This window comes from Scardinius erythrophthalmus, assembly GCF_964197995.2.
Source record: "Scardinius erythrophthalmus genome assembly, chromosome: 14".
NCBI classification, from domain to species: Eukaryota; Metazoa; Chordata; class Actinopteri; order Cypriniformes; family Leuciscidae; genus Scardinius; species Scardinius erythrophthalmus.
In genome coordinates, this window is record NC_138234.1 from 10,184,104 (window position 1) to 10,210,537 (window position 26,434).

At 36.9% G+C, this 26,434-nt stretch overlaps 2 protein-coding genes across 2 annotated transcripts; one reads left to right on the top strand and one right to left on the bottom strand.

Moving 5' to 3' along the window:
* Positions 1 to 3,298: 3,298 nt before the first annotated feature.
* Positions 3,299 to 6,124, bottom strand: LOC308701962 (ladderlectin-like). The gene is made up of 6 exons (XM_081384463.1): positions 6,071 to 6,124; positions 5,273 to 5,340; positions 4,957 to 5,084; positions 3,929 to 4,051; positions 3,633 to 3,747; positions 3,299 to 3,479 (listed from the first exon to the last, which is right to left on the bottom strand). Exons 2-6 carry the CDS (start codon positions 5,331 to 5,333, stop codon positions 3,412 to 3,414), a joined length of 495 nt encoding a protein of 164 aa, XP_081240589.1. The 5' UTR covers positions 5,334 to 5,340; positions 6,071 to 6,124; the 3' UTR covers positions 3,299 to 3,411.
* A 1,417-nt stretch (positions 6,125 to 7,541) lies between these two features.
* LOC308701959 (uncharacterized protein) lies at positions 7,542 to 10,659 on the top strand. Its single transcript, XM_081384459.1, has 4 exons — positions 7,542 to 7,690; positions 7,788 to 8,180; positions 8,535 to 8,600; positions 8,807 to 10,659. Exons 2-4 carry the CDS (start codon positions 7,814 to 7,816, stop codon positions 9,007 to 9,009), a joined length of 636 nt encoding a protein of 211 aa, XP_081240585.1. The 5' UTR covers positions 7,542 to 7,690; positions 7,788 to 7,813; the 3' UTR covers positions 9,010 to 10,659.
* The last annotated feature ends 15,775 nt before the right edge of the window (positions 10,660 to 26,434 follow it).

Below are 26,434 nucleotides of genomic sequence, written 5' to 3' on the forward strand. Positions count from 1 at the left end.
CATGGGTTTGACGGCAGCTGGTTATTATTGCTCAAATCTACCGGACGCTAAACGGTTAACAACGTAATTCTTGTCAGGTGCTGTGCGGCTTGTGGAGAAGCGCGTGTTCAAGCCGAGTGTTTACAGTGGTTGGTGAACGCGCGCCGTTTGCCGCATACAAACGCACGTCATACTACTACAATAATCATCGCTGGTGTATTGCTGTTTGGCTTTCTGGTAAGTGTCTTTGTGGCTCTTGTGGTCGTATTTATTTTGAGTAATCTTTAGTCATGGGGTTATCTGTGTATTTCAGCTCGCCTTGGTATTATTTGGTTCTCGCTCTGTTGCTGCCGGATGAATGACGCGATCGCCGCATGTTGGTATGTGTGATCACTGTATTATAATGATGTGCCAGTACGGTGTATATTTTAGTTCACATCCGGGCTTTTGCAGGTGAATGAATCTGCTGTTATAAAAGTACGTGAAGACTGCTGCTCGGATTGGGACTTTCATTGCTGCTGTTTTGTTCCCAATATCTTTTATTTTTGTTTATTGTTTTATTTCAATAATCTGCTGGCCAGTAGTGGCTCTCATGTGAGCACGCCCAGCATTCAATATATTTGAGTTAGTTTGCTTTAGGCCTATTATTGGGATAATTTAACTTCATTTATGTTGTTTGTTTTTGATCTTTTATGTGTTCGCCCTGTTTTCCTTTTGTGAATAATATTTGCATTACTTAATAATTTTGTGAGTGATCCTCAGCCGGTCAGAGGAAAGAGGGTTGTGGGTGTTAGCCGGCCTGTGAAGCCGGGACAGGCTGGTGACTGTAAACCAATGTACTGAAAACCTTACTGAAGCCCATAACTGCAGGTTTGAGTGCATCATATATTTTGTTTTGTGATATTGGGTATTGTGGTTGTGTCTTGTAAATTAGAATTCATGTAAATTATTTCTTTTGTTGTAATTCGTTTTTCTTGTCTTTCAGGCACTGTGAGTCCGGAGCAGGAGAGCTAGTTGGTCTATTTTTGTGGTGGGGCCTGATGCACCGTGTGTGTGTGGTCTATAACCTATAGTGATTGATCTTGGTTGATGGGAGGGTGCAGTGTGGTGCACGTGTTTGTGCTTCTCGACCATTGCTGATGTGGAGAAGTTTGGCGCTAGCTCACCCTGCTTCCGGTAATCACAAGTCCTGATAAGTCTGTATTGTTATCGTGTGTGTGTGGAGTGATGATTGATTCCAATTGCTGCATATTTTAATATTTTACATTTGTCCAATAAAGAATATTTTTGTATTTTCTTATACCCACGTCTCCAATTCTTTGTGTAAGGGAAACACCGAACCTGTGTGTCCTCATTAGGATACTTCTCTGGTTCAGTGACCAGGGTGGCGTAGTCGACTCTTCTTTAAACGTCTCCGTAATAAACCTACTGTATGCCACACTTATAACGGGTTTCAATTGGTTTTAGAGTTGTCACATTTGCTTGGGACCAGCTTGTAAAACTATATGATATGTGGGAAAAAATCATGGCATGCATAAAGAGTTTGGCTGCCTCTGTTGTTAAATATGGCCTGATGTGTCTGAAGTTAGCCAAATTATATCTGATGGTTTTAGCCACCTTTTTAACATGCTATTTAAAAGTTAAATTAGAGTCTAAAATAATCATGAGGAAACAACCATGAGTTTTTCTCCTTCAATTAAAAACATCAGCCTGCTGTACACTCGTGGACCTCTTAGAGAAGAACATACAGACTGTTTTGTTAATGTTAAGATGCAGATGTGACATTTTTAGCCATTCAGAAACATGCACCAGTGCTTCAATTTAGCTGCAGCCTGTTGTTTGTTCTTGGTATTGTCAGGTGAAACATGCAATTGATTTTGTTATTATTAATGCCTCGTATAAACAGGCTTATGTTTTTTATAAGAAACCTTTATGTAAGAGTAAAACACTGTAAAGAGGTTTTTATAAGAAATCTCATAATGTATTTGGTTTATTAAAAATGGCACTGTAAGCTATTTGTAGAAAAATAATTTATTAAGGTAATACAATAATGAAATAACTGAAATGTATCCTGTGTTTTAAGCATTTATTAAATGAAGAAATAGTATAGATAGAAATACTACTATGCATTAATTTGCTTATAATCCAGGGAACAAAAATGCACATGTATTTTTTGCCAATGATGAAGCGTGTGTGCAGCTGCAGCAACCTTATAACCTGCCTGTCAGAAAGCCTGTCCTGGGAACAGTGTTTATTGTTTACCGCATGTTCCGTTATTAGTGACGCACACCGGTAGAAGATGACAGTAAATCAAGTTTATGCTGTTGGGTTTGTTCTGTGTAGATGCGTTCATGCAATACATGTAAGTTTATATGTATATATATATCTTTACCTTATTAGTAGCCTATGTCGATCATGCGATTGGTAATTTCCTATGTTTATATTGCTTGGAGTTATCATCACCAGACAAGATGTTGTGTTTTGCTGATACAGCGAGTGTGTTTGTTTACAGGAGTGTATTATGCTGTGTACTATTTTCGTTAACTTCCTTGTGATTATTGTAATAACTGCCAGTTATTAAACGTTGGAGCTGACTGAACTTAAAAAAAAAAAAAACACATAACTTTACCAACACAAAACCCAACAATCTTGCTTTAACGCATCAACTCCCAACAAACAATTACCCATAATGCACCCAGCTGCTAGCGCTGACTGCCAGGTCATTACAATATTGACATTTAAGTGGATTATATTTATTGTGTTATGGTTGCTAATTTTCTGAGTGTAATTACTGCAATGAGACATACATAGACAAATACTATTGTGAATTATTCCCCTTTCTTTATGTAGACCACATACAATCACAGAAGCATATCAATATTGTAAATAAGTGCCTCATAAAGAATCTCCTCTACACTCATGATTCTCGAATCTGATCCGTGTGCCTCAGCTGAACTTTTGATTGTAGTGGGACTTGGCTACACCGCCCCTGATGATGATGAAGTTTAATGCCAGTCTAACAACCACATCCTCAAACCTTGCCACACAATATACCAACGCTATCTCACGACCAATTCGTACGAATGATAAAAGTTGGCTATTTCGTACGACCTCTCTCATACGATTTGTCTAAATGGGTAGGTTTAGAGCGGGGTCGGGGTAGGTCATTCGTATGAATTCATACAAATTGTGCAATTTGTAATACATGTACGATTTAAAAAAAATAAATAATAAATAAATAAAAAAATCGTATGAATAAGCCACCTCGTAGAATTTGTACATTTTCCCGTGAGATCAGGCTCTTACATATATGAATTTGAATGTCCACAATGCACAATTTGCTTTTTCAATGCTTTTATTAATTTGAGGGGTGTTTCAGGGAAAATCGGAATGATTTTATTCAATCAAAGTAACTGGAGCAGCGTGAAGGTCTCACAGGTTCTTTAAACAGATATAGGAGAGTGAGCGTGAACAGGGCACATCGTTCCAGCAACGTCTAGCTGTAAGGTGGAATAATGAAATCAGTTATTCTGATAATTATAGAGTTGTTAGAATAAAAAAAAAAAACAGATTTTATAAATAGTTACTGTGGTGTGAAATTGGATTTTAAATTATAACTGAAAGTATAATGATAAAAAAAAAAGCATTCTTACCATCAACGTTAAAAATCTCCAAACAGTTCTCGGGTTCACCAGCATTGTTAGGTTCTCCAGCGCACCAGTTGGTATACATAAACTCTTTTCCGTCACTCCACACCCAGTTTCCTTCCTAAAGAGTGAAGCGAGTGAATAGACAGTGCACTAATGTTGTCCGTCTTCAGGAAGAAGCCAATTAAGTTGAGATTTGAAGTCACACTATCTTCATTAGACACTTTGCCTTTACTGTTTAAAGCAGAATCTTTAGTTTAGACAAACGAATAGATCTCTTTAGGACACACAATTGAACTTACTTGTACAGCATCATTAGCACCAATCCAAGAATGTGTGGAAGGCGGCAACAGACTCCGCAGCCAATCATTTTCCGTTTTATACTGCATAGATGCAAGATTCCCACCAAGACTTTGACAGTTTTTCTAAAGAGACAGATTTTTTCGTTGTCAATACAAAACCAATTCTTAATTAGAATAAAGCAAAGTCTGATTTACTAGATAAAACCCTCGTAACAATTTGCACTGACACAAAGTTAATTTTACTGCTACTGTTAAAGTAAAATCTACTTAATATTGGGCTTAATTAGTTTGACATTTAAATTACACTTAACATTTAATTAAAGTAATTGCGTAAATGTTACTTAATATTTAATTTCACATATAGAATTAAGTAACATCTACTTTTAATTGTTAAATTTGCAAAAGTCTCTTTTTACTCTGACAATATAACAATGAATTAAACCACACATTTACAGTGTATGCTTCTTTTAGAAACATCTTAATATATACAATAGATATTGAATAGATTACATATTGAATTTACATTGAATCACCTGAACACCTCAATACTTGGTACACAATGACGGTAACATTCGATAGATTGTTTGAGTGATTGTGTAGTAGAAAATTAATACAGATGACACAAAATCCCAAATTACCAAACCTACCAACAAAAGCTATGATAAAAAGGTGTAAATACAGCTGGAAAACAGTGAAAAGTCAAACTTATTAATTATTCATGCCACAGTGCATGATGGGAACACTATTATAATAAAAGTTGAATAGGTTTTACTTAATTGTATATTGAGATTTACGATATTATTGAATGGACTTTGTTTTGCCTTGCCTGAACTAACTTTTCCATGAAGAAATTATATTTGTTTTTTTGCAGCATTCACTGCACTAGAGAATAACTTTTATCAGTTTAAATTAATAGTTTGATACAATGCACTTATTGTGTACATACATGTCTTTACATCTGTCTTTTAGATGTAGTTAAAGACACCTAGTATAAAGTGTGACCAAATCATCTTGTTGTAACACACTACCTCTGCTGTGTTCCAGTCAGTCGGTTGAGGAAAGTGTCTGTAGCATCGGGGTCCAGATTGTATCCACTCAGCGGGGCATCTGCCTTGCACTCTGATCAGTCCATTCACAATTCTTCGCAAAGCATTCACTACAAAGAATGGTTTTTTTTTTGTTTTTTTTTTTATGTAGCTGATTTTGTTTGTGTGATTATGTGTTGAAAATATGTGTATTTTATACACTGTAAACCCTCAGGCAAATATTAGTCAATGGAATATTGTACATTTCCAAAATGTTTTTAAATAGCAAGGATTTTAACTAAATAAATGTCTCGGTTACCTTCTGTATTCCCCCTGGAGAAGAGGATGTAAAGAAGCAGACAACTTTTCAGCATTGCCATGATGAACCTGAGAGGAATAAGCAGGAAAAGTTAAATGACTGCATGCACTCATACGCTGCACACTGAGGTTCTCCACGCATTTAAACACAAAGCACAAAAATACTTCAGAACATTTATTCAGAACTCGCTTTGGTTGTAAATTGTTGCCGTCAGAATCTCAGAGGAAGATTTTGTGAAGCGCCAGAGCCTGTGTAACACCAGAACAGTCTCATAACTGTTACATGAAGATGGGTCATATTTATACCGTGTTCATATTTATATCGTGTTTTGAGCACTTCTTGCGTTGTTTTTGTTTGTGCCTCTTCATGGTGACTCGCTTAATTTAGTCCTAATATGCAAGTCGCTTTGGATAAAAGCGTCTGCTAAATGACTAAATGTAAATGTTATACACATAATATCAGGCAATAGCATCGGAGTGTCCTGGGCAAAGATCAAACTTTACCATTTCTGGCATATTAGTTATAGATTTATAGTAATAAATCAAATGTTATATTTTAACATTTGAGAGGTCAAATGTTAAAATGTATGTGCGTGTCTTGAGTTCAAGGTCTAGTTCTTCACTGAGAAAAAAAAAAAAAAAAAACCTTGCAAAAAGTTTTTGCACTCGGAAATGATACATTTATGTATCATAAACATACATATACATTTTATACATGTATGGAATTAACAAATTAGATAAATTTAACAAAGTAAATTTAACTTGGTCAGTTAGAGTTTGTGGAATAATTTCTACTTACTCAAGTACTGCTGAAAGCAACCCACGCGTAGCAGCACAAACAGCCTTCTTCAGGGTGTGCTTTCCAACCAAACAATTTCCTCTTTTATGCGTGCTAATTAGAAACACCTGAGTGACATAATACATGCACATACAGAGAAAGTCCACTAGGTGGCTACATTGCAAATTGAATCCAAAGACCAAAAGAAAAAAAAAAAAAAAAATGATGATGATGAAAGACAAAAGGCATAATGCTGCGTTCCAGGCAGGTTCTTGAGCACGTAAATCACGACTTCTAACCACGACTCACGACTTTGTAGCGTTCCAGGCCAGTCACGCCAAACTACCTGAGCTACCAACTACCTTTTTTTTTTTCATAAGCATGATCAATGCTGTTAAGTTCAGGTTTATGTCACCTTAACATTTCCATGATGCGGCAATACACTTTCACGACATACTTATTGTTTCAGACACATAACATTGTAATACATTATCGTTTGTGTATTATTATCATTAATATTATATTATATTATTATTAATTTGACTGCAACGTTATATTGTCCTAAAGTGTATTCTCACTGTGTACAGCCTGGCTATGTGACGTCAGAGCTCGTACCTGGGAATAGGCTACATCGATCTAGTACGAGTTCACGGGTGGGAAGTCACGGGTTTGACTGCCGTTCCAGTGCACTTTCACGGGTATAAGGTTGGAAAAACACGGGTTACAGGTTGCCTTGAATGCACCATTAGACTCGCTGTTAATGTAGGCTACGGAAATATTCCGTAATTTCAACAATCAGTTTTTAGAGGCAAGATAGGCCTACTTATTTTAACGTTAGATAAGTGCTATTACCAACATACAATCTAAATGTATTAAATACATAACTGTTTTATACAAATAGGTTAGGCTGTATTTGATGATGATATCAGGAAGCAACGAAATACTCACGACGACAGGAGTGACGGTGGTGCGTAAATCGAGTTTACCCTTCCACTTCTGTTATTTTGATTAAAATCTCTTATCCCATGCGAATTGATGGCCATTATTATTACAGACGTCCTGTGGTAAAATTACATCACTCCACCTCTCCATGTTAAACTAGTCCCGTCTGAATAGTTCTATAGTGGAGACTTTCAATTCTGTAGTTTTAAATCGAAGCTAATGATTTGTTTTTTTGTCCCATAGCCCTTAACCCACCTTCAATCGTAATCTTTTGCATTTAGATATTAATTATTTGTTATGTTTATTTATCTATCTATTTTTTTTTTATGGGAACGGTTAGCTAGTCGCTACAAAATCTGATTTCTGTCACAGTGTCTGGTTTGTGTTTCCCTGGGTCACCACTAGAGGTCCTCTTTCCCCACGGTGTCATTCACTCTTACTACATTTCCCATCATCCTGTTCTGTCACTCATAGTATCATTGCACACAGCTGTTTCCCGTCACCTCATTAGTATCTGTGTATATATACCCTGGTTGTTTCAGTGTTTGTCACAGAGTCCTTGTTTAGTGTTACAAAACTTCTTGTTCGTTCTTGTTTCGTTCTTATTTCGCTTTTATGGTTTTGACCCTTGACTGGACTGGTTTATGATTTACGGATTACCCTGATTAAATACTGCTATTGGATCTATCCCTGTTGCCTGTGTGTGGTATTTTGACAATTTCAGGATATCTTTAGTCTATGTAGCCTATGTGAAATTTGTACACACACATACATAATTGTTTATTTGTGTCCCCAGGTGTGTTTGGTGATGAAGTGTCCGTGATGGAGGGAGATTCTGTTACTCTAAACACTAATATTGCGAAAAAACATCATGACGAGATGCTGTGGTATTTTGAAGACACTCGCATAGCTCTGATCAACGGACATCACAACACGAGCTGTTTATATGATGGAGAAGACGGGAGATTCAGAGACAGACTGGAGGTGGATTATGAGACCGGATCTCTGATCATCACAAACATCAGATCTGAACACGCTGGACGTTATGAAGCAGAGCTGATCAGAAGCGAAAGTTCAGGCAAAAGGCAAAGCTTAAACAGAAACCGAAAGTGTGACAGCACAAAAATCACCCAAAAAATCAGCAGCTCTCATGATGACACCATAAAAACATTCAGTGTGATCGTCAGTGGTGAGTCACTCAATGTTATTTTCCCTTAAGTATTTTTGTCGTTTTTGTTGAAGGAATTAAATATTATTTAATTCAATTATTTTTCTATTTTCTATTATAATAAACATTCAATTGCATTGGCATGCTGTAAATTTAATAAACTGCATTTCTGATCACTCTACTCATTTAAAAAACTGTCAAACTGTCTAACTGTCAAAAAGTCATTTTTGAATTAAATATGCAATACTGTGATCCTGTGATCCATACAATCCTGCATCCATGTGTCTTTGTAACATTGAAACAAAAGATTGACAAAAACTTCAATTCTTGTGTTCTTTCGTTTTTTTTTTATTTTTATTGGTTTGTGTTTTCCAGCTTCTCTGACTGATCAAGATGAAACCAATAAAGAACCATATATGGAGAAGCATGCGGCTGACTTAGGTATGTTTTCCACTCTACTTCTAGTCTAAATCTAGCATAACATGTATTACAGTTTATTTAATAAAAACACTGTTCTTATGGGGAACTTCACTTTATATAATGAATGAATATATATATATATATATATATATATCTTTATAAAATATATCTAATGAATATTATAATCACAGTCAGATTCGCTCACACTAATGTCTGTTTCTCTTTAGCTGATCCAGGATCAGGTCTGTCTTCAGGTGCTGTTGCAGGAATATCTGCTGCTGTTCTGCTGGTGTCTGTAGCTTCAGCTGCTGGTGTGACTTACTATCGCCACAGGAGCTCTAAAAAAGATAAGCGTTGCAACGGGGCGGAGAAAGACAGAACTGAACTAATTGACAGAACACAGACAAAGACAGAAATCAAAACAGACTGACAATGTGACACCTCTGTTCGGTGATGGAGGGAATGAGACGTGACTGACATTAGGGGTCACACTTGAAAGCCCTAAACACCTCTGAGACTTTAAGAAAAGGCCAATGACAACTGTGAGTGGAATTTGCATGCCTTGGGTATAAAAGGAGCTGGTGTGCATCCACTCATTCAGGTTTGTGCTGAGGAGCCGAGAGAGAGTCCTGGCCATTTCAGCAGACAGTTCAACATTGTGGCCAGAGGGACACTACGTCTCATTCCCTCCATCAGGGAACAGAGGTTACAATTATTACCAAAAATGTTCTCATATGTCAGTCATTTTGACGTGGTCTCTGACAGTTACTTTACTTTAACCCATTGTGCACATTTTTTGTTCCAGTCCCTTTGTTTTTCTGTTTTGTGTTAAAGACAAATGTCTTGTATAGCCTATCTTTAGTGCTGAGTAAAGGTCTAAAGGTCTTACCTTTTTTTGTGGGTAAATTAATATTTTGTTCTAACAAATGTCTTTTGCCTGAAGGCTTTACAGTAGTCAACAGCATGGTACCGATTGAACTCACAGTGATTTCCCAGGATACTCGTGATGTGGTCACAACCTGAGGTCACAGTGAGCTAAGAGTGTAACCTCACTGTGTGCTCATACTATGATAGCAATCCACACAAAGACTAGATGCCCAATATGCATTTCAGCATGAAGCTTTTGACCATCACCATTGTTGAGATTCATACGCTGATTCTTGATGTGTCTTTGTGTCTAAATGACAGTTCAAATGTTTGTTTCTTGTTATGCATTCAAAATACTCAATAACTGATTGACACTTCTGGATCACATATTGTATAATAACAGGGCTATTATTATATAAAATGTAAAATTAATAACTCACAAACATCAATAACTAATATTAGTTATATAGAATATTATAAATAACAAACCGACATCACCTGGATGCATTCTCTTTTGTTTTTTTCCTGACAGAACAAATGTGTCTTCCAAGCAGTTACTGCAGCTGATCAAATGCAAAACTGATGCAAATACTGATCACCATGATGGTAACGTCAAACAAAATAATAAAACATCAACACCTAAACCTTTATTAATTCTCAATAAGAAATGCTGTAGACGTCTGACAGAAAGAAAGTCAGTCTGGTTGACAAGTGAAGCTGGTAATGTTGTTTGTGGAGTTTAATCCTCCTCTGCTGAGATCTTAAGCGATTTAATATTTTCTTTTATCTTCAGTTGTTTTTATTTAAGCCTGTGGCTGGAAGACAGTTGTATGTTTGGAGAACATTCTTATATGAAAAATCTGTTGTCTGGGTGTGCACTCATACTGTGAGCTCACCATGTGACGATACTGTGATATCACTGTGATAGTGTTGAGAAACAGGAAGTAGAATGTCCCCCCAGTGACTGATATTTGAACCGCCTCCTCTCAACCTGCTCAACATATTGAATTCACAATGAGCTCATTATATTACTCACACTGTGAGTGTCATGAGAATGGTGTGATGTCACTGTGATCATCACATGATCTCACGTGTTCACTTGGTAAGGAACAAACCCCTGAAAAATACTGATGAAACTTGCTCCAAACACGAGTTTAGACTTCACAAGTTGAGAAGAAACAGTTTCCAAAATGGCTGACAAACAATATGGCTGAACCTTTAGAAAGATGTTAATTTGAAGTTGAAGTTAAAGTTATGGTTGGACCCAAAAGTGTTGCGCAGTGACGACTATGTCAGCAATGCTGCACAATATTGTGATGTTGTTGAGATGCAAGACAATCCATCAGACGAGTTTACGGGTATAGAGAAGTTTTATTGAGGATTACAGACAGGTGGAAACAAGTAATAAAAACTCAGTGAGTGTTTTAGCGCAATTTTCTCACCTCATGGGATCACAACACTAAGAGATAGTAAATCTTTTCCTGGATTTTTTTTGTGCGTTCCCGAGATTAGACCTTCCTTAACATAATGCCGAAAACCCGAAGTCTCTAGGTGGTCTGGTTGAGGAGTAGATAGAAGTGCAAGATTGGTGCGCACAGACGCACAGAATAGAAATCATGAGTTAACAATCGCAATTTGTCCGGTGGAAAATTGCGCTAAAAACATCTGTCTTTTTTCCCTCATCTGTTTTTGCTCATTCACTACTCCCATTAAAAGGTTTTTTAATTAATGTTCAAAAAGTGTTAACAAAGTGCTTAAAAATTCAGTAGACTAGCCGAATCTTGCACATGAAAAGTACACTTACACACAGAGACATGCATGAAGAAGTGCAGGATATGACATCAACTTAAAGAAATATTGTAAAGATATTTTTAACATTATGCTCATTTAAGGTAAATGATGAGAGACAGTGAAGATATTCTCATTCATATCAGAGTCTCATAAAGACAGAAGGATGCATTTTCTATTTGTATTTTGTATTCATTCATCTATTTTATTTTTGGCTTCATGATTGACTCACTTTTTTTCTCTTTTTGTACTTGAAAAACAAAGAAAGATGGGAAAGGAGAAGTGAACAAATGATTAGCAAATATAGCTCAACCAGTCATCTGTACTTTACTTACTCCTTTTGATAACGTACAGGCCAGCCTTGTAAACACCCTAACACTATGGAGTTAGGAGTGGAAAACTCCCCTCTACGATATTTACAGTTTGGGGGTCTCAACCCAGATTGTAATGTACACTTGACCACGTTAAAAGGCTTGTTGCTCTGGAACAGGTTATAACGCACCTTTCTTCCTCCTATGCCACAAACTGTGTTAATATCATCTTCAGTTGCTCGTATGAAGGTGTTGACAGGTTTGCAGCTACCGTCAGGTGCAGTGATGCCTCTCCTTCGGATTACATCGGTACACATTGCCGCGTTCACAAGAGGACCCACATGCTGATTGCGGAACTGTTGATAACTGGCTGGTTGAGCATGAGTGGAGAACGACACACACAAGACCAGCAGCAGAATCACAGCAGACTGATGAATCTCCATGACCTGCTGAACAATACACACATCAAAACACCTTTACTGACATTTTTTCTTAATAAAGCAGTTTGGTGGTGATTAGCAAATAAAATACTGATGAGACCCTTCATTTATTTTTACTTGCACATATCTTAATTAATTTAAATTGACCCAGCTGTTTTCTACATAGCTGATTCCAATCCCTTTGTTTTCTGTATTTGTGTAAAAGTGTTTTTGACTGTACTTTGTTTCCATCAAGTCCATTCCATTGAGTCAAGACAAATTTATTGTATATCATATACTTGCTGATTAAAATTCTTAACATTTAAATAGGTCAATCTTAACAGGTAAATCACAAACCCTAGAAAATAATCTTACCCCAGAAAACATTTTCTCAAAGTATGTTGCTTTTTAATACTTATTACTCAATGCTTTGAAGATTATTGATAGACCATATTTTTCAAAATAAAAATAATAAAAAATAATAATAATTACATACATGCTACAAATATGTTGAGTGAGCTCATGTGAACTGATACTCACAGGTTGCAGTCTATAGTCTGGGCTTTATTATGATGCACCTTCACAAAGTCCAACCGAATGCAGTCAGGCTTGATCTTGGGGTTAGATGAATCCTCAGGTAGATTATCTGCAGATCAAATGTGTATCAGCAGCGTCGTGAGATCTCAGGAGATGATCAAGCAGACGCAGAGACGGGCCATATTTATACACAAGATAAAGCAGAATCATCCATGATGTCCAGGCCATCCAATCATAGTACTCAAAGATCAACCCTACCATATATGGCATATTATGAAATAATAATAACAACGGTTAAATGTCCAAATGTAGTTTGTGACTTGAGTTTCCATTTGCGTGTAAGTGTGTCTAAACCTAGTTCTTGTTTTGCCAAGGTGTGTCCATGATGTCCAAATAACATAACGAAAAGAAGTTACACAAGGGCAGTCTTACACAAGAATTATCAAAAGCCTAAGAAAAAAATTAATATTAAGAATTGGTATCACGACACTGGCTTTAAAATGTCCTGCTCCACTCAGGCTTTGATCCTCAGGCTTTAAGTTCTAGAGCATTTGCAAATCAAAATGTGATGTTTGCAGTGAGCAGCCAATCGTGTGACGTGTGATCAGTTTTATAGTGATATACTTCTCTGATGAGGATTAGGAAAAAATAATCAAATGGCAGAAATAATTTAAACACATTATATCAGCAACAACACTATTGCTGCAGTGAAAGCTTAAGAGAACTGCTAGAAGAAAACAACAGAATGTGTCATTACCAAAGTGAATTAGCCCTTGTGTGGTGTTAGATTTTGGTGTATTTGGCCGAGCAGTGGTTTGGGTGGCTCGCCAATGTATTCGATTTCTCCAATACATAAAATAAATAAGCTTGACCAGAGTTCTTGTGGGGAGAAGAATTTATTGAAGGTTTGTAGTGTAGCAGTCCTTCAGCAGCGATGTTAGCATGTCGCCCTTCAACAATATTAACCCAACGTTCTGTGTCTGAGACAGAACTTTACACATGAAGACAAAAGGGCTACAAACAAAGGAAAACTGTTAGGACCTCCCACAGGAGATCAATCTATACTATAATCTACCTTGAGCAATGTGGTTTCACACCAATCAGTTTCTATGGGCCATATGTCTGTATGGGCCATATGACTGTGGGCCATTTGGTTCACACCTTTATATAGACACTGTTTTCAGTTGATTAAACCTAAGTCACAATGTAAATGAATCTGATGTCTGAAGATACAAAATCTATCAGTGGTGTTCATATTTTTGTTATTCAGACAGTGTTTGTGGGTCTGGTGGACCCGCTGCATTTTTGGGCTTTTAATTCAACACTATCAAACAATTTTATGTTAAAATACTCAAACAGATGTTTAATTCATCCCAATTACAAGCAATATAACCTGTCAGCACTACACTTCCCAACATCCCTCCTGGTCCCCAACTGCACTCAGTCAGCCATCACCACACCTGCTGCTGATCATCACCAGATACTGACCCCTGCTGCCGCACTCCCTCATCAACACAGCCTATGGCTACGGCTACGTTTACACGTGGATGGCTATTTTCATAAACGGACATTTCACCCCTCTTCGTTTTCAAAAATAACATTGTGCACACGAACCCATGTATATGCTGTCAAGAGCATGCCAAACTTGTAGGTGGCAGTGTAACGAGAAGCTCAAGCCCAGTTAGCCAATCAGAATCCCGAAAATAGTCACATTCTGTGCTGACTCCGTTTTCTCAGTTTAGGCCTACATGCAAACATGCAAACGAAGTTTTCCAAAATCTCCACTCTGGCCGGAGTTTTTAGAAAGAATCGTTTTCAGAGGCGAATTCTCCGTTTGCGTGTAAACGAAGGGCACAAACGAAGGGAAATGTCTCCGTTTTTCAAAATAGCTTTGTATGTGTAAACGGGGCCGTCTACATTAATCCGGATACATTTGAAAACGGCGTTTTCGTTTATAAACGCTCTCTGTCCACATTAAAGTTTTCAGGCGTTTTCAGACAGATGAGAAACTTTTGAAAAACGCCTGAAAACGCTAAATTCACCTTACTGCGCATGCGTAAAACCCCACAAAAGATCACTGATATGATTCAGATGGAAAAATAAATAATGAAGTTATTGCCAATTCTTCTGACAGGATAATTTTATTTAGTAAAATATCTCACCATTCACTGATGCGGTCCTGGTCGCACGCAGTCACCATATGTTTGGTCTAAAATGCAACTCTCATGTATTGCTGCAGGACAGCAAATGTGAGTAAATTCTGTCATCTTTACAGGACTGTGATATGAAGAGTGTGCAATGTAGAATATTTTCAGCAACAGTGTGAAAGTGAATAGCACATAACAGGCACAAAACTGGTATAAACATGAATATCTATGGTGCAATATGCGTCACATGACAAAATTTCACAGTTCACACTACAACGTGAAAACGGTGTTTTCAAATGTATCCACTTTGGAGTGCGTTTTCAAAAAGCTTTGTTTTCATTAATAAAAACGCCGTCTCAGTGTGGACGGAAGGCCAAAACGGAGGGAAAAATATACGTTTTCAAACGAAAACGTATTAGTATGGACATGGCCTATATCTATGGAAGCCCGTTTCCGCCACATTGAGTAAAAAAAAAAGATTCTTTAAGTCATAATAATGAGAAACTTTCTCATAATAATGACTTAAAATCTCATAATAATGAGAAACTTTCTCGTAATAATGAATTAACATCTTAAAATAATGAGAAACGTTCTCATAATAATGAGAAACTTTCTCGTAATTATGACTTAACATTTCAAAATAATGACTTAACATCTCAAAATAATGAGAAACTTTCTAGTAACTTAACATCTTGTAATAATGAGAACCTTTCATGTAATAATGACTTAACATCTCGTAATAATGAGAACCTTTCTCGTAATAATGAGAACCTTTCTCGTAATAATGACTTAACATCTCGTAGTAATGAGAAATTTTCTCATAATAATGAGAAATTTTCTCTTAATTATGACTTAACATCTCGTAATAATGAGAAACTTTCTCATAATAGAGAAACTTTCTCATAATAATGACTTAACATCTCATAATAATGAGAAACTTTCTCATAATAATGACCTAACATCTCATAATAATGAGAAACTTTCTCGTAATAATGACTTATTTTCTCGCACCTCATCAAAATACATGAAAAGAACTGTTACAACAATCTATAAATGCTAGTAGCATTTGTGAGGTTATCTTAAGCTTAAATGCTGAATTGACTTCAATTGCCCAGACCTTGTCTTAAATGAGCAAAAGCGGTCTTCAACTTCAGCCACCACCATTGAAATGATCCTATGCCACGTCTGGACCTGCATGAGTGTAAACTTAACTATGATAGACATCTAGGATATTCCACATCAGCACAGCCTAACGGCTTCAGAGTAATACTGAATCCACAACTTCTATACATTTTGTGCCATTAAGGCAACAAACGTCATGTTCCTAATTATATTAATAATTTTTTTTATGGCCTCCACAGGAATTAAGGAAATCACCTCATGGTCAGATATGGAGGAGCTCAGATTTTTTGGGCAAACTGCTGTAACTTCTCACAGATCATCCCTCCTTATGATGCTGTTGGCCTAACAATCATCCGCTCAACTCTCATACCCATCTCACATATATAGTGACCCCCTGCCTTAGGTTGTCCTCTTACCCATCACTTAGAAATCATCTCATACACATCAGATATTTCCCATTACAAAATCTTTGAGACTTTTCTTCAACAGAGTCAGGTATTTTCTTGAATAACTCCAGGGGCAAAACTAAAAGTTTCCAAATTGCAGTATCAAATAAATCAAAAGCAGAAGCCGGCACAATACTATTTTGGGTATTAGCTCTGACTAAAGTTTGGTGAAGCCCAACTTAGTCCTTAGTGTATTCTTTATATATCGTCACTAATCTAAGATTATGTTTATTAGCAAAAGAAAAAAAAGATACAGATTTTTCTTCAGGACATACCGCAATTAAATTGAAATAGTTGAAATAAAGTATAAGGAAGAAATTGAGTCTGCTTACTTCAGTTCTGTTTAGTTTAACATGACAATATCTTTTTTTAAAAAAACACATGTGACACTCTACATATTAATATTGAAAATATACATTTTTATAGTCTACTTTAATGTCTCAGTAGAAAAGCAGGAAGCACTAAACTGTGTGCATTCCCTTACAGATAAAGACACACTTCACACTACGGGTAACTAATCATATATCAGTATCATAATTTCATCATTTGAGGTTTTGTGTGATAAGCATGAATCAGCCTGAGGGAGTTGCTCAGAGTTGCACATCTTTCATAATGTATGATGATAATAGATCACACAGTTTGATAAAGACAACATTGCATTAATAACAGAAGATAGGCTTCACAAACAAGATGATAAAAAACACATTAAAGGCAGCACACAGAAAACACTCACATTTTTGAGATTACAGTCTTTTCCTTAGGAGAAAAATATGAGTAGGAGACTGTCAACTGTGAGTTGCTCAGGCTGACACGCATAACTTTGTTAAATGAAACTTAATTTCTCTCTCATAGGAAACCTGATGAAGTTTGCAGTTATGCTTCATGTTGCTGGTTTAAAGGGGTGAGGGTTAATGGATATTTATCTGATAAAGGAATATGAGTTAAGAGCTAATTAAAGGTTTAAAGGTTTAAAGGTAAAGGTAGACTTACTCAAAGAAGATCACAGCACTGGGAGAAATCATTATTTAGAAAAACGTAAAATGACAAATATCAAACAAAGATGGTTATAGTTACTCTGTTACAACAGAGAAAACTTTAATACAATAGATTTTGTCTCTGTTTAGCATCTCCGTTACTATTGTAACCTCCGTTCAGTGATGGAGGGAATGAAACGTGATGCAAATGACTGACACGGGGGTCACAGATCCCTAAACATCTCAGATCCCTAAACACCTCTGAGACTTCAGATCCATAAACACCTCTGAGACTTCAGATCTCTAAACACCTCTGAGACTTCAGATCCCTAAACTCCTCTGAGACTTCAGATCTCTAAACTCCTCTGAGACTTCAGATCTCTAAACACCTCTGATACTTCAGATCCCTAAACACCTCTGAGATCCCTAAACACCTCTGAGACTTCAGATCTCTAAACACCTCTGAGACTTCAGATCTCTAAACTCCTCTGAGACTTCAGATCCCTAAACACCTCTGAGACTTCAGATCCCTAAACACCTCTGAGATCCCTAAACACCTCTGAGACTTCAGATCTCTAAACACCTCTGAGACTTCAGATCCCTAAACTCCTCTGAGACTTCAGATCCCTAAACACCTCTGAGATCCCTAAACACCTCTGAGACTTCAGATCTCTAAACACCTCTGAGATTTCAGATCCCTAAACTCCTCTGAGACTTCAGATCCCTAAACTCCTCTGAGACTTCAGATCTCTAAACTCCTCTGAGACTTCAGATCTCTAAACACCTCTGAGACTTCAGATCTCTAAACACCTCTGAGACTTCAGATCCCTAAACACCTCTGTGACTTCAGATCCCTAAACACCTCTGAGATTTCAGATCCCTAAACATCTCTGAGACTTCAGATCCCTAAACTCCTCTGAGACTTCAGATCCCTAAACACCTCTGAGACTTCAGATCTCTAAACACCTCTGTGACTTCAGATCCCTAAACACCTCTGTGACTTCAGATCCCTAAACACCTCTGAGACTTCAGATCACTAAACACCTCTGAGACTTCAGATCTCTAAACTCCTCTGAGACTTCAGATCCCTAAACACCTCTGAGACTTCAGATTCCTAAACTCCTCTGAGACTTCAGATCCCTAAACTCCTCTGAGACTTCAGATCCCTAAACTCCTCTGAGACTTCAGATTCCTAAACACCTCTGAGACTTCAGATCCCTAAACACCTCTGAGACTTCAGATTCCTAAACTCCTCTGAGACTTCAGATCCCTAAACTCCTCTGAGACTTCAGATGCCTAAACACCTCTGAGACTTCAGATTCCTAAACACCTCTGAGACTTCAGATCCCTAAACACCTCTGAGACTTCAGATCCCTAAACACCTCTGAGACTTCAGATCTCTAAACACCTCTGAGACTTCAGATCCCTAAACACCTCTGAGACTTCAGATCCCTAAACACCTCTGAGACATCAGATCCCTAAACACCTCTGATACTTCAGATCCCCCTAAACACCTCTGAGACTTCAGATCCCTAAACTGTCCCTTTACTGTCCTAAACTGTCCCTAAACTGTAATCCCTTTAACACATTCTATTGTCTATAAGTAACATTGCATCTACATGTCTAACTCTCATATTAGTATTACAAATTAGTAGAGTAGTAGACTGGTAGGGTTAGGGTTAGAATAAGTTGAAATGTAGTAGCAAAGTTACTTATAGTCAGTAGAATGTCTGTTGGAGGACCATCACAATAAAGAGTTTGCAGATATTAAGCAGACAGTCCACTAAAACTCTAATGAGAGTTAGTTGACATGTAGTTCAAAAGTTTCATAGTCAACATAATGATCAAAAGGGACAATCAAAATAAAGTGTTACCTAAAATGTATGCCATCATGACATACTGTACAGTAATTAAATATTGTACAGAGATGAAATAGAGTATAAGGAAGAAATTTTGTAGTCACATTTTTTTAATAGTGAGAACTGGACCCTAATTTAAAGTGTTGGAGATAAAGACACACTTCACACAACAGGTGACCAATAATATGTCAATATTTGTCATGGTTTGCTCAGGGAAATGAGTTGAGGCAAGGGTATGGCTTGATTAAACAGAGGGTAATCCAAAACAATGGCAAGGAACAAGGAAATGTTGTTATTTTTTTAATCAAATTTCAAACAGATAAAGTCAATGTACAGTCACAACTGCAAACAAACAGCCAGGGGGTTTAGACTAACCACTGTTGTAAACTCAGAATTGAAGACCAGGAGACTTGGTTGTTTCTTCAGCAGGATTGTTTATTGAAAACACGAGCTGTCGGTAGCTGCAGTCACCAAGTCTAACTAAAACATTATACATTGTAGCTATACATTCCAAGGGGGAGGGATTACATAGAGGCGGGAACTCTGAATAAAGCATGCAAATGAAGTGGGAACACACCCTACTCTGAGTCCAATTGAATCAGCATAACTATTCACATGCTGATACTGGCCAGGAACTCCAATTCCAAGAGCCATCCCAGAGCCATTAAAGACAATAGGTGAAAGTCAATCAACCTAACGACTCAACGTCTGGGCTCCAAAAGGTGAGAGTCAAGTGATCTGACTTATTTAAAACACAATAGAGAAAACAGGTCTGGCAGGAAAGGAGACTCTTGCTGGATAAATCAGTCTATAAACTTTATCAGTTTATATACTATTGCAGTGGAAAAACTAAATTAAACATTTTATAAATATGTAATACAACACCACTATGTAAATATGTCAAAGCTTCAGTTATAATTAATATTTTTTTATTATGTGTATGAAAAAAATTATCTTGATATATATTTGCATTTCTTTTTCAAGAGCCAAAAATAAAGGTTGGGTTTTACTGTATTTACATTTATAAATATATGTGCTGGGACACGTTCAGTGATGTTCCTGGTAGTCCAGCCTGATCTCACACACGAAACGTACATATTTAGACGTAAATAAAAACGATCCATTTCGTATATATATTTACGTATTATAGTGACTTTTACGTATCATATGGACGTTATTTCAGGTTCGATACGTATCTATATGTACGTATTACAACTTAAAATACGTATAGATTCAACGTATATCCATAAATGCATGACAGCCTTGGTCTCATTGTTAATACGTAGTATTAATACGTAATTTTCAAAGATAGAAAACGTACATTTTATAGATAAATGGAAGATCCCTTAACCCCACTCCCAAACCTAAACATAACGTTACCCATTTTATACAGAATATAAAAAGGACAAAACGTACAGAGATGTGTGGGAAATGGCAATTTTATTAACAATATAGCATTAAAATATTTTTTAGCAGCTAATCCTACTCCTACCCCTAAACCTACCCATAACAATTTCTTAAAAACTACATAGGCTACAATTATGAAGAAAAATTACAACATACGTGTAATCACAATAATTTATTTATTTCGAACATGTCAAAACCGGTACCAAAAGTCGTTCACATGACGATGTGTTGCAGTTACAGTCCTCTCTTTCAGTATAATAGTTTTGAATGAGGTACAGAGCAGAATTTAAGTTATTAATCCAAGAAAATGTTAATCCGGTTTCGCTCTGTGTGAAGGGCAGCAGGCGCGCGCGCTTCTCCATTTCAAATGTAGTTTACCGACTGAAATACGGCATGTCGCAATCTGTGGCGAGAGCCAATGAGCGTTTGATATCACTGCCGTAAAACATGTCGTAACGCTTCTTGAGGGCGCAATTTTTGAATTTGAATTAGGGCTGGGCGATATGGAATTTTTTTTATCACGATATGTTTTTCCATATTGATCGATCTCGATTCTTATCACGATTTTTGTTTTATCACAGTTTTATCACAGTTTTTGCAGATGTTGCCAGTGTAAGGGACATCCTGAAGCTTGAAGAAACAAGATATTCACTGAAACTTTAGAATAAAGTTTAATAACATAAAAAATTAAACAGTATGCCTTTCAATAATGAGCACAAAATATTTTTGTTAAGGTCTTCATGCAGCCAAAAGATTCACATTACACTCCCACATTGTATGAATCTTTCTATTGGTCAAGAGAGCAGCAGGGCCCACAACTGGCAAAAGAAAATTTAGAGCATCGCTCTTTCGCTCATACAGAGTTTTATATGCTTTCAAACAAGTGCAAACTAGTAAGTTACAGGTCAGTGGTCACTTTTCTATATATTTTACTTTTTTTTAATTTTGTAAACAACAACTTATTTAAACAACTTAGTTAAAACACAATTATTAAATAATAATAATCTCAAATATTTGTAGAGGCAGCATAGAACCAAACTAAGTAAACATGTGGGTCACAACCTCTGACACATTCAAGTGCTAAACAAAGACAAAATAAATGCAAAAAGTAAACCACTATAATACTATTATCCTGGTTTACCTCCCAGAGATTTTTTGGAGGTATTGAAAAATGCAAAAATAAAAGGTTGTGCACATCATTTGTAATTGCAAACATGATTCATCTCCCTTTATACAATAATACAAACTTTTACTTATTGAAACATTGTATATAAACTAACAGCTGTGACAACTATCACATCAAATTGCTTTGGCTGGACAGTGAACATCTCAAGTACAAAAAGAGTAAACATGGCCCTGGCACAAATATTACCTGAAAGATTAAGGTAGATCTCTAGAATTGTTTTATAAGTAGAATGAAATCTGAGCCAAAATTGCACAAATATGTAAACATAGTAAACCAAGGGCTGGGCGATATATCACATGACATTTATAGGCACATCTCGTAAGTAAAGCCGGTCCCTTGATTAGTACTAAATCGCCATCACCTGCTTTCAGATGGAGCGGCATTTACAACACAGAGACGTAGTTAACTGACAAGCTGAGCCATATCGCATTAATTATCACGGATCGCCTGTGATAATTAATGCGATATGGCGGACTTGATGGCTTTCTTCGCAACCCTAGTAATGCCAAGGAGCATGTAGACCGGCCAGTGAAGCATCTATACCCCACTTCAATGGGCTCGCAGCGTGCCTTTTGCCCTTCTGCACTTCTTCTGTTTGTAGCGCCTCTCTAAGGTTAGCTTGTTTCACTATAATGAGAGGTGGCTATCCTGAGTTCTTTTAATTTCTTTTCAGTCAAATATGTGAGTTTCACTAATAAATGTATCAGTATTCAACTTGTGTGTGTGTAATTATTAACTTATTGTATGAAATACTCTTTCCCTTTAAATCACTATTTGAGCAGTACTATTTACACTTTGAACGGAAATGAAATGTCTTTCAAGTACTTTTATCTTATAAACACTTTCACATTTAACTCAAAAATTACTCTTTTTCCTTTTTCAACTTATAGTATCAGTCAGTAACCACAACTGTTTTATAAAAAAAAAAGACAGATTTAGTTAGAAAAAGTGTGTCAGAAAGTAAAAAGATATTGATAAACTCACTTTTCAGATCACAAAGATAAAGATATTTAAATTCACATTGAAACAATAGGGCCCAAGAAAGTAAAATAGCCGGCAAAACTCTATTTTAAATTTGAAATACCCTTCAAATGTTCAAATGATGCAGGCCTGAATGTAGCTTGGGTACGTTGTAGCCTTAAACGAAATGGCTGCTTCACCACACAGGCCAAAAAAAAAAAAAAAATGGTACCTTACATACTCAATGTGGATGTAAGCTCACACGGACAGGATCAAAGGCATCAGTAACAGGAAACAAGATGAAGAGAGTTGAAGAGAAGATGGTTGACGAGGAAAGTCACATGGTGGACGATACGGGCAAAGTCCACCACTCGGTAACGCTATCCGGCTCCGTCAGGGTCTTTGATCATCGTCACTCTCACAGTTCCACACAGGCTTAACTACTCGAGATTGCTGGCCGCTAGCTTGTTAGCAAAGTCCATGCAAAACATTAAGCACTAATTTCAGTCTTCGTGTGCGGAGTATGCCACTCACACTGACAGAATTATCACCATTAAAGTGAATATAAGAGTCCTTGCTGAACACTTTCACTAAAACGGGTGCATTAGCTATATTAACATTAACCACGTTTCTCTTATCAGTAAACACACTCCCATCCATAGACAGTAAAAGAAATGGACACAGCGACCCCATTGGAACTCAATTGAGACAAGTGAAGCCCATTTTCAGCGATTTCTTAGCACTTCCTTTCCTGACGCGCAGACTCAAACCGAGCAAAGCGTTACACGGACCACGTGAGCAACCCGTCTGTCTTCTAGTAGCTGTGCCAAGAGAAATCTGAATCATTCCCTTCCGAATCTTGCAGAGACGGAGAGTGTGAGTAGGAATTGTCCATGAGCATGGAGCAGGATCAACTTTTGCTAGGTATTCTGATTAATTATATTGTCATTTTGCCTCTACGTCCCCCCGATTGCCAGCGAGCTTCTCCTCCTGTCCATACGGTAATCTCTCTAATGTGTGACAAAGAGTCGCTTGGTTATGACGCAATCGTTAGCCTACTTTTACAAAAACTGCTTCTACGGGGCCATAACATAAGCTACAAGGTAATGGAGCATTTTATACATTGTCGTGTGTCTTTAGAAATAAAAAATGGACAAATGGAGTCTTCAAACGCCTCAAATGTAAAGTTATTCGCTGTCAAAGTGACGCCAAAATGAATGGGAGTCAATGGGATTGCTAACGCAAGTGAAGTTCCGCTCAAGATGGCGGCACCCGGCCGACTTCAACTTCCGGTCGACTTCCTTCCCGCTTGCTCCCATCTCACGCATCTCACGATCCTCTTCCCCCTTGTACTTTGACCTCAACCGTGATTGGCTCATTACAAAACTTTCAGAAATAAAAATAAATTCACAAAATACTTCTGTAACTCTTTCTTTCTATTCTTACCGGCATCCTTAAAGCATCTTCACAAATATTATTAACCAAAAAATATTTAACCTTTTAAATGTAAAACATGAACATAACACAATATGCATTTTTCTTATTGAGCAAAATCACAACTTCTTTGCTGGTCAATGATTCTTAACTTTTTTTTAACCTCAAATTCTATTTATTAAACTATGAAATTATCTATTCCAACTTATATAACTTTACTAATGATAATGATTTCAACAGGGTTACACGTTCATTTACAGTACCTCTTCAATGCGGTCCTCCCAAGAACCGTGAGCTCTGCTTCGAAGTGGCTGATGTTACCAGTACATTCATGATCCTATCTCGAAGCCGAGGTGAACAGCCCGGCTGCCGGCTTGAGCTGTGAATGTGGCTGCTCCTTTGCCCTGACAAAGGTGATGTTCCTCCAGTGGCAGCCGTACTTGTTGTTGGCCATGGCTTTGGAGATGGACTCGGCCTCGGTTTGTGTGGATACGTCATTGGTTCGGTCTGAGTGTCGCTTCTGGAAAAAACGGGGTTCAAAACTCACACCACCTTTGTGGGTGTTGTCAGGAGTAGTAGAAGCAGTTGTAGTAGTGTCAGAGAGTCAGAGAGTTAGATAACTATCATTGTCATTGTCGTTATTCTGTCATATATGTGTTAGGGCTGTATATTATTGCATTAAGAATAGTTATAGTATATTGTTATTATTAATTATAGTAGCTATATTGTAGTCTTGTTATATTAATTAGATAATATTATTTGGATTGCTTTGGATTTTTGGATCTGGACTGGACTGCTTTTTGATTTGGATTGGCCTTTTGGATTTGTTTACTTTTTGTGACGTTTTCTTTTTTCCTGGTAATGGAGCCAGCAAGAAAGAGGAAATCCTCCCCTGTCTGGGCTCAACAGAAGCATCAGTATCCTCATTTATACCAACTGGCACTGGCATTTTTATGTTCCGCTGCATCCTACAGCTAGGTGTCACTACTGAGCAATGCTGAATGAAGCTTTGAGTAAAGAACCTTTGGCTGAAGCAATGGGCTGCGAGGTCTAGTGGTTCAGGAAGCCTCATTTTACCATCACTAATGTCCACCATCCTGCAGGTCCTTTCCTCTTCAGCACCAGCCCACACCTCCTCCAGGACTAGCTGGCGGCGTCCCTAATATGGGCCTTGTAATAGCGGGGATGTTGGTTGGCTCCTAACCCTGCCTGGCTCGTACACTGTAAAAACAAACCTATAGAATCTACCCAATAAAATTGAGGTAACAATTTGCACTCACTTTGTTTGGGTAGATTTCATCCCATATTTTTTAATAAAGAATACCTACATTTAATGGCTATGACATACTAAACAAAATTAGGTAAAGTCTACCTAATATTTCTCAATACATTACACAACTAATTACTGAGTAATAATTACTCTATTGTTAGCAGGCAAAAGTCCATCTACTTAATTTTTATTAATAATAATAAGTCAATAGAAATAATTAAACATTACTTATTCAGAGATGGTTAAATTTACCTAAAAATGGCCAGACACAGGATATTTCATCTATTACTTTTTTATTGACCAAAAAGCAAACATTTCAAACTAACAAAGGAACTATAAAAGAGCCCTCTTACATTCATATAACATACAATATAACATATACATATATCATATAACATCTTCAAAACTTTCCATTAAAAAATAATGGGAAGTCAGAATATACATTAAAAGCAACAGTCTTAAATCTCTCTCACATTTTGTTATTTCAAACAGATCTCATTTACCTTAATGGACTGACATGTAATATGGATACAAACAAACATTAAATTTGTTATAAACTTAACACAAATTAATGTAGGTAAAAAATAACCGTTATTCAACATCCAATTTTAAGCGACATACAACTTCATTTCACTCACGTGATAACACTTTACAATAAGGTTTCATTAGTTAACATTAGTTAAATGGTTATTCACCCAAAACTTTAAATTCTGTCATCATTTAGGCTTCTCACCCTCATGTCGTTCCAAACCCATAAGACTTACGTTCACAAATAAAGATCTTTTTGATGAAATCTGAGAGATTTCTGTCCCTCCATTTGCAGTCAACTACTGTACCACTTTGAAGCTTCAAAAGTTCATAAAGAGATCGTAAAACTAATCCTTATGAATTAAGTGGTTTAGTGCAAATGTTCTGAAGAAAGACAATCACTTTATATGATGAACAGATTAAATATAGGCTTTTATTCACATATAAACATTCATCAACTCAACATCAGTTGTGGTAAACGGAAGCTCAAACATGTTCCCTTGATGTGCGAGAACCAATGAGGTTCATTCTCCTGTTACACAGCATGTTTGAGCTTCAGTAAGAACCAATGAGCTTCTATTTGTTCGCTGAACAATGTTT

Coding starts and splice junctions, on each gene's coding strand:
- LOC308701962 (XM_081384463.1), bottom strand. CDS start 5,333: ATGGCAATGCTGAAAAGTTGTCTGCTTCTTTACATCCTCTTCTCCAGG. Junction 4,052..4,956: donor CTGACTGGAACACAGCAGAG/GTAGTGTGTTAC, acceptor CTGTCTCTTTAG/AAAAACTGTCAAAGTCTTGG. Junction 3,748..3,928: donor GTGCTAATGATGCTGTACAA/GTAAGTTCAATT, acceptor TTCACTCTTTAG/GAAGGAAACTGGGTGTGGAG.
- LOC308701959 (XM_081384459.1), top strand. CDS start 7,814: ATGGAGGGAGATTCTGTTACTCTAAACACTAATATTGCGAAAAAACAT. Junction 8,181..8,534: donor ATTCAGTGTGATCGTCAGTG/GTGAGTCACTCA, acceptor TGTGTTTTCCAG/CTTCTCTGACTGATCAAGAT. Junction 8,601..8,806: donor GAAGCATGCGGCTGACTTAG/GTATGTTTTCCA, acceptor GTTTCTCTTTAG/CTGATCCAGGATCAGGTCTG.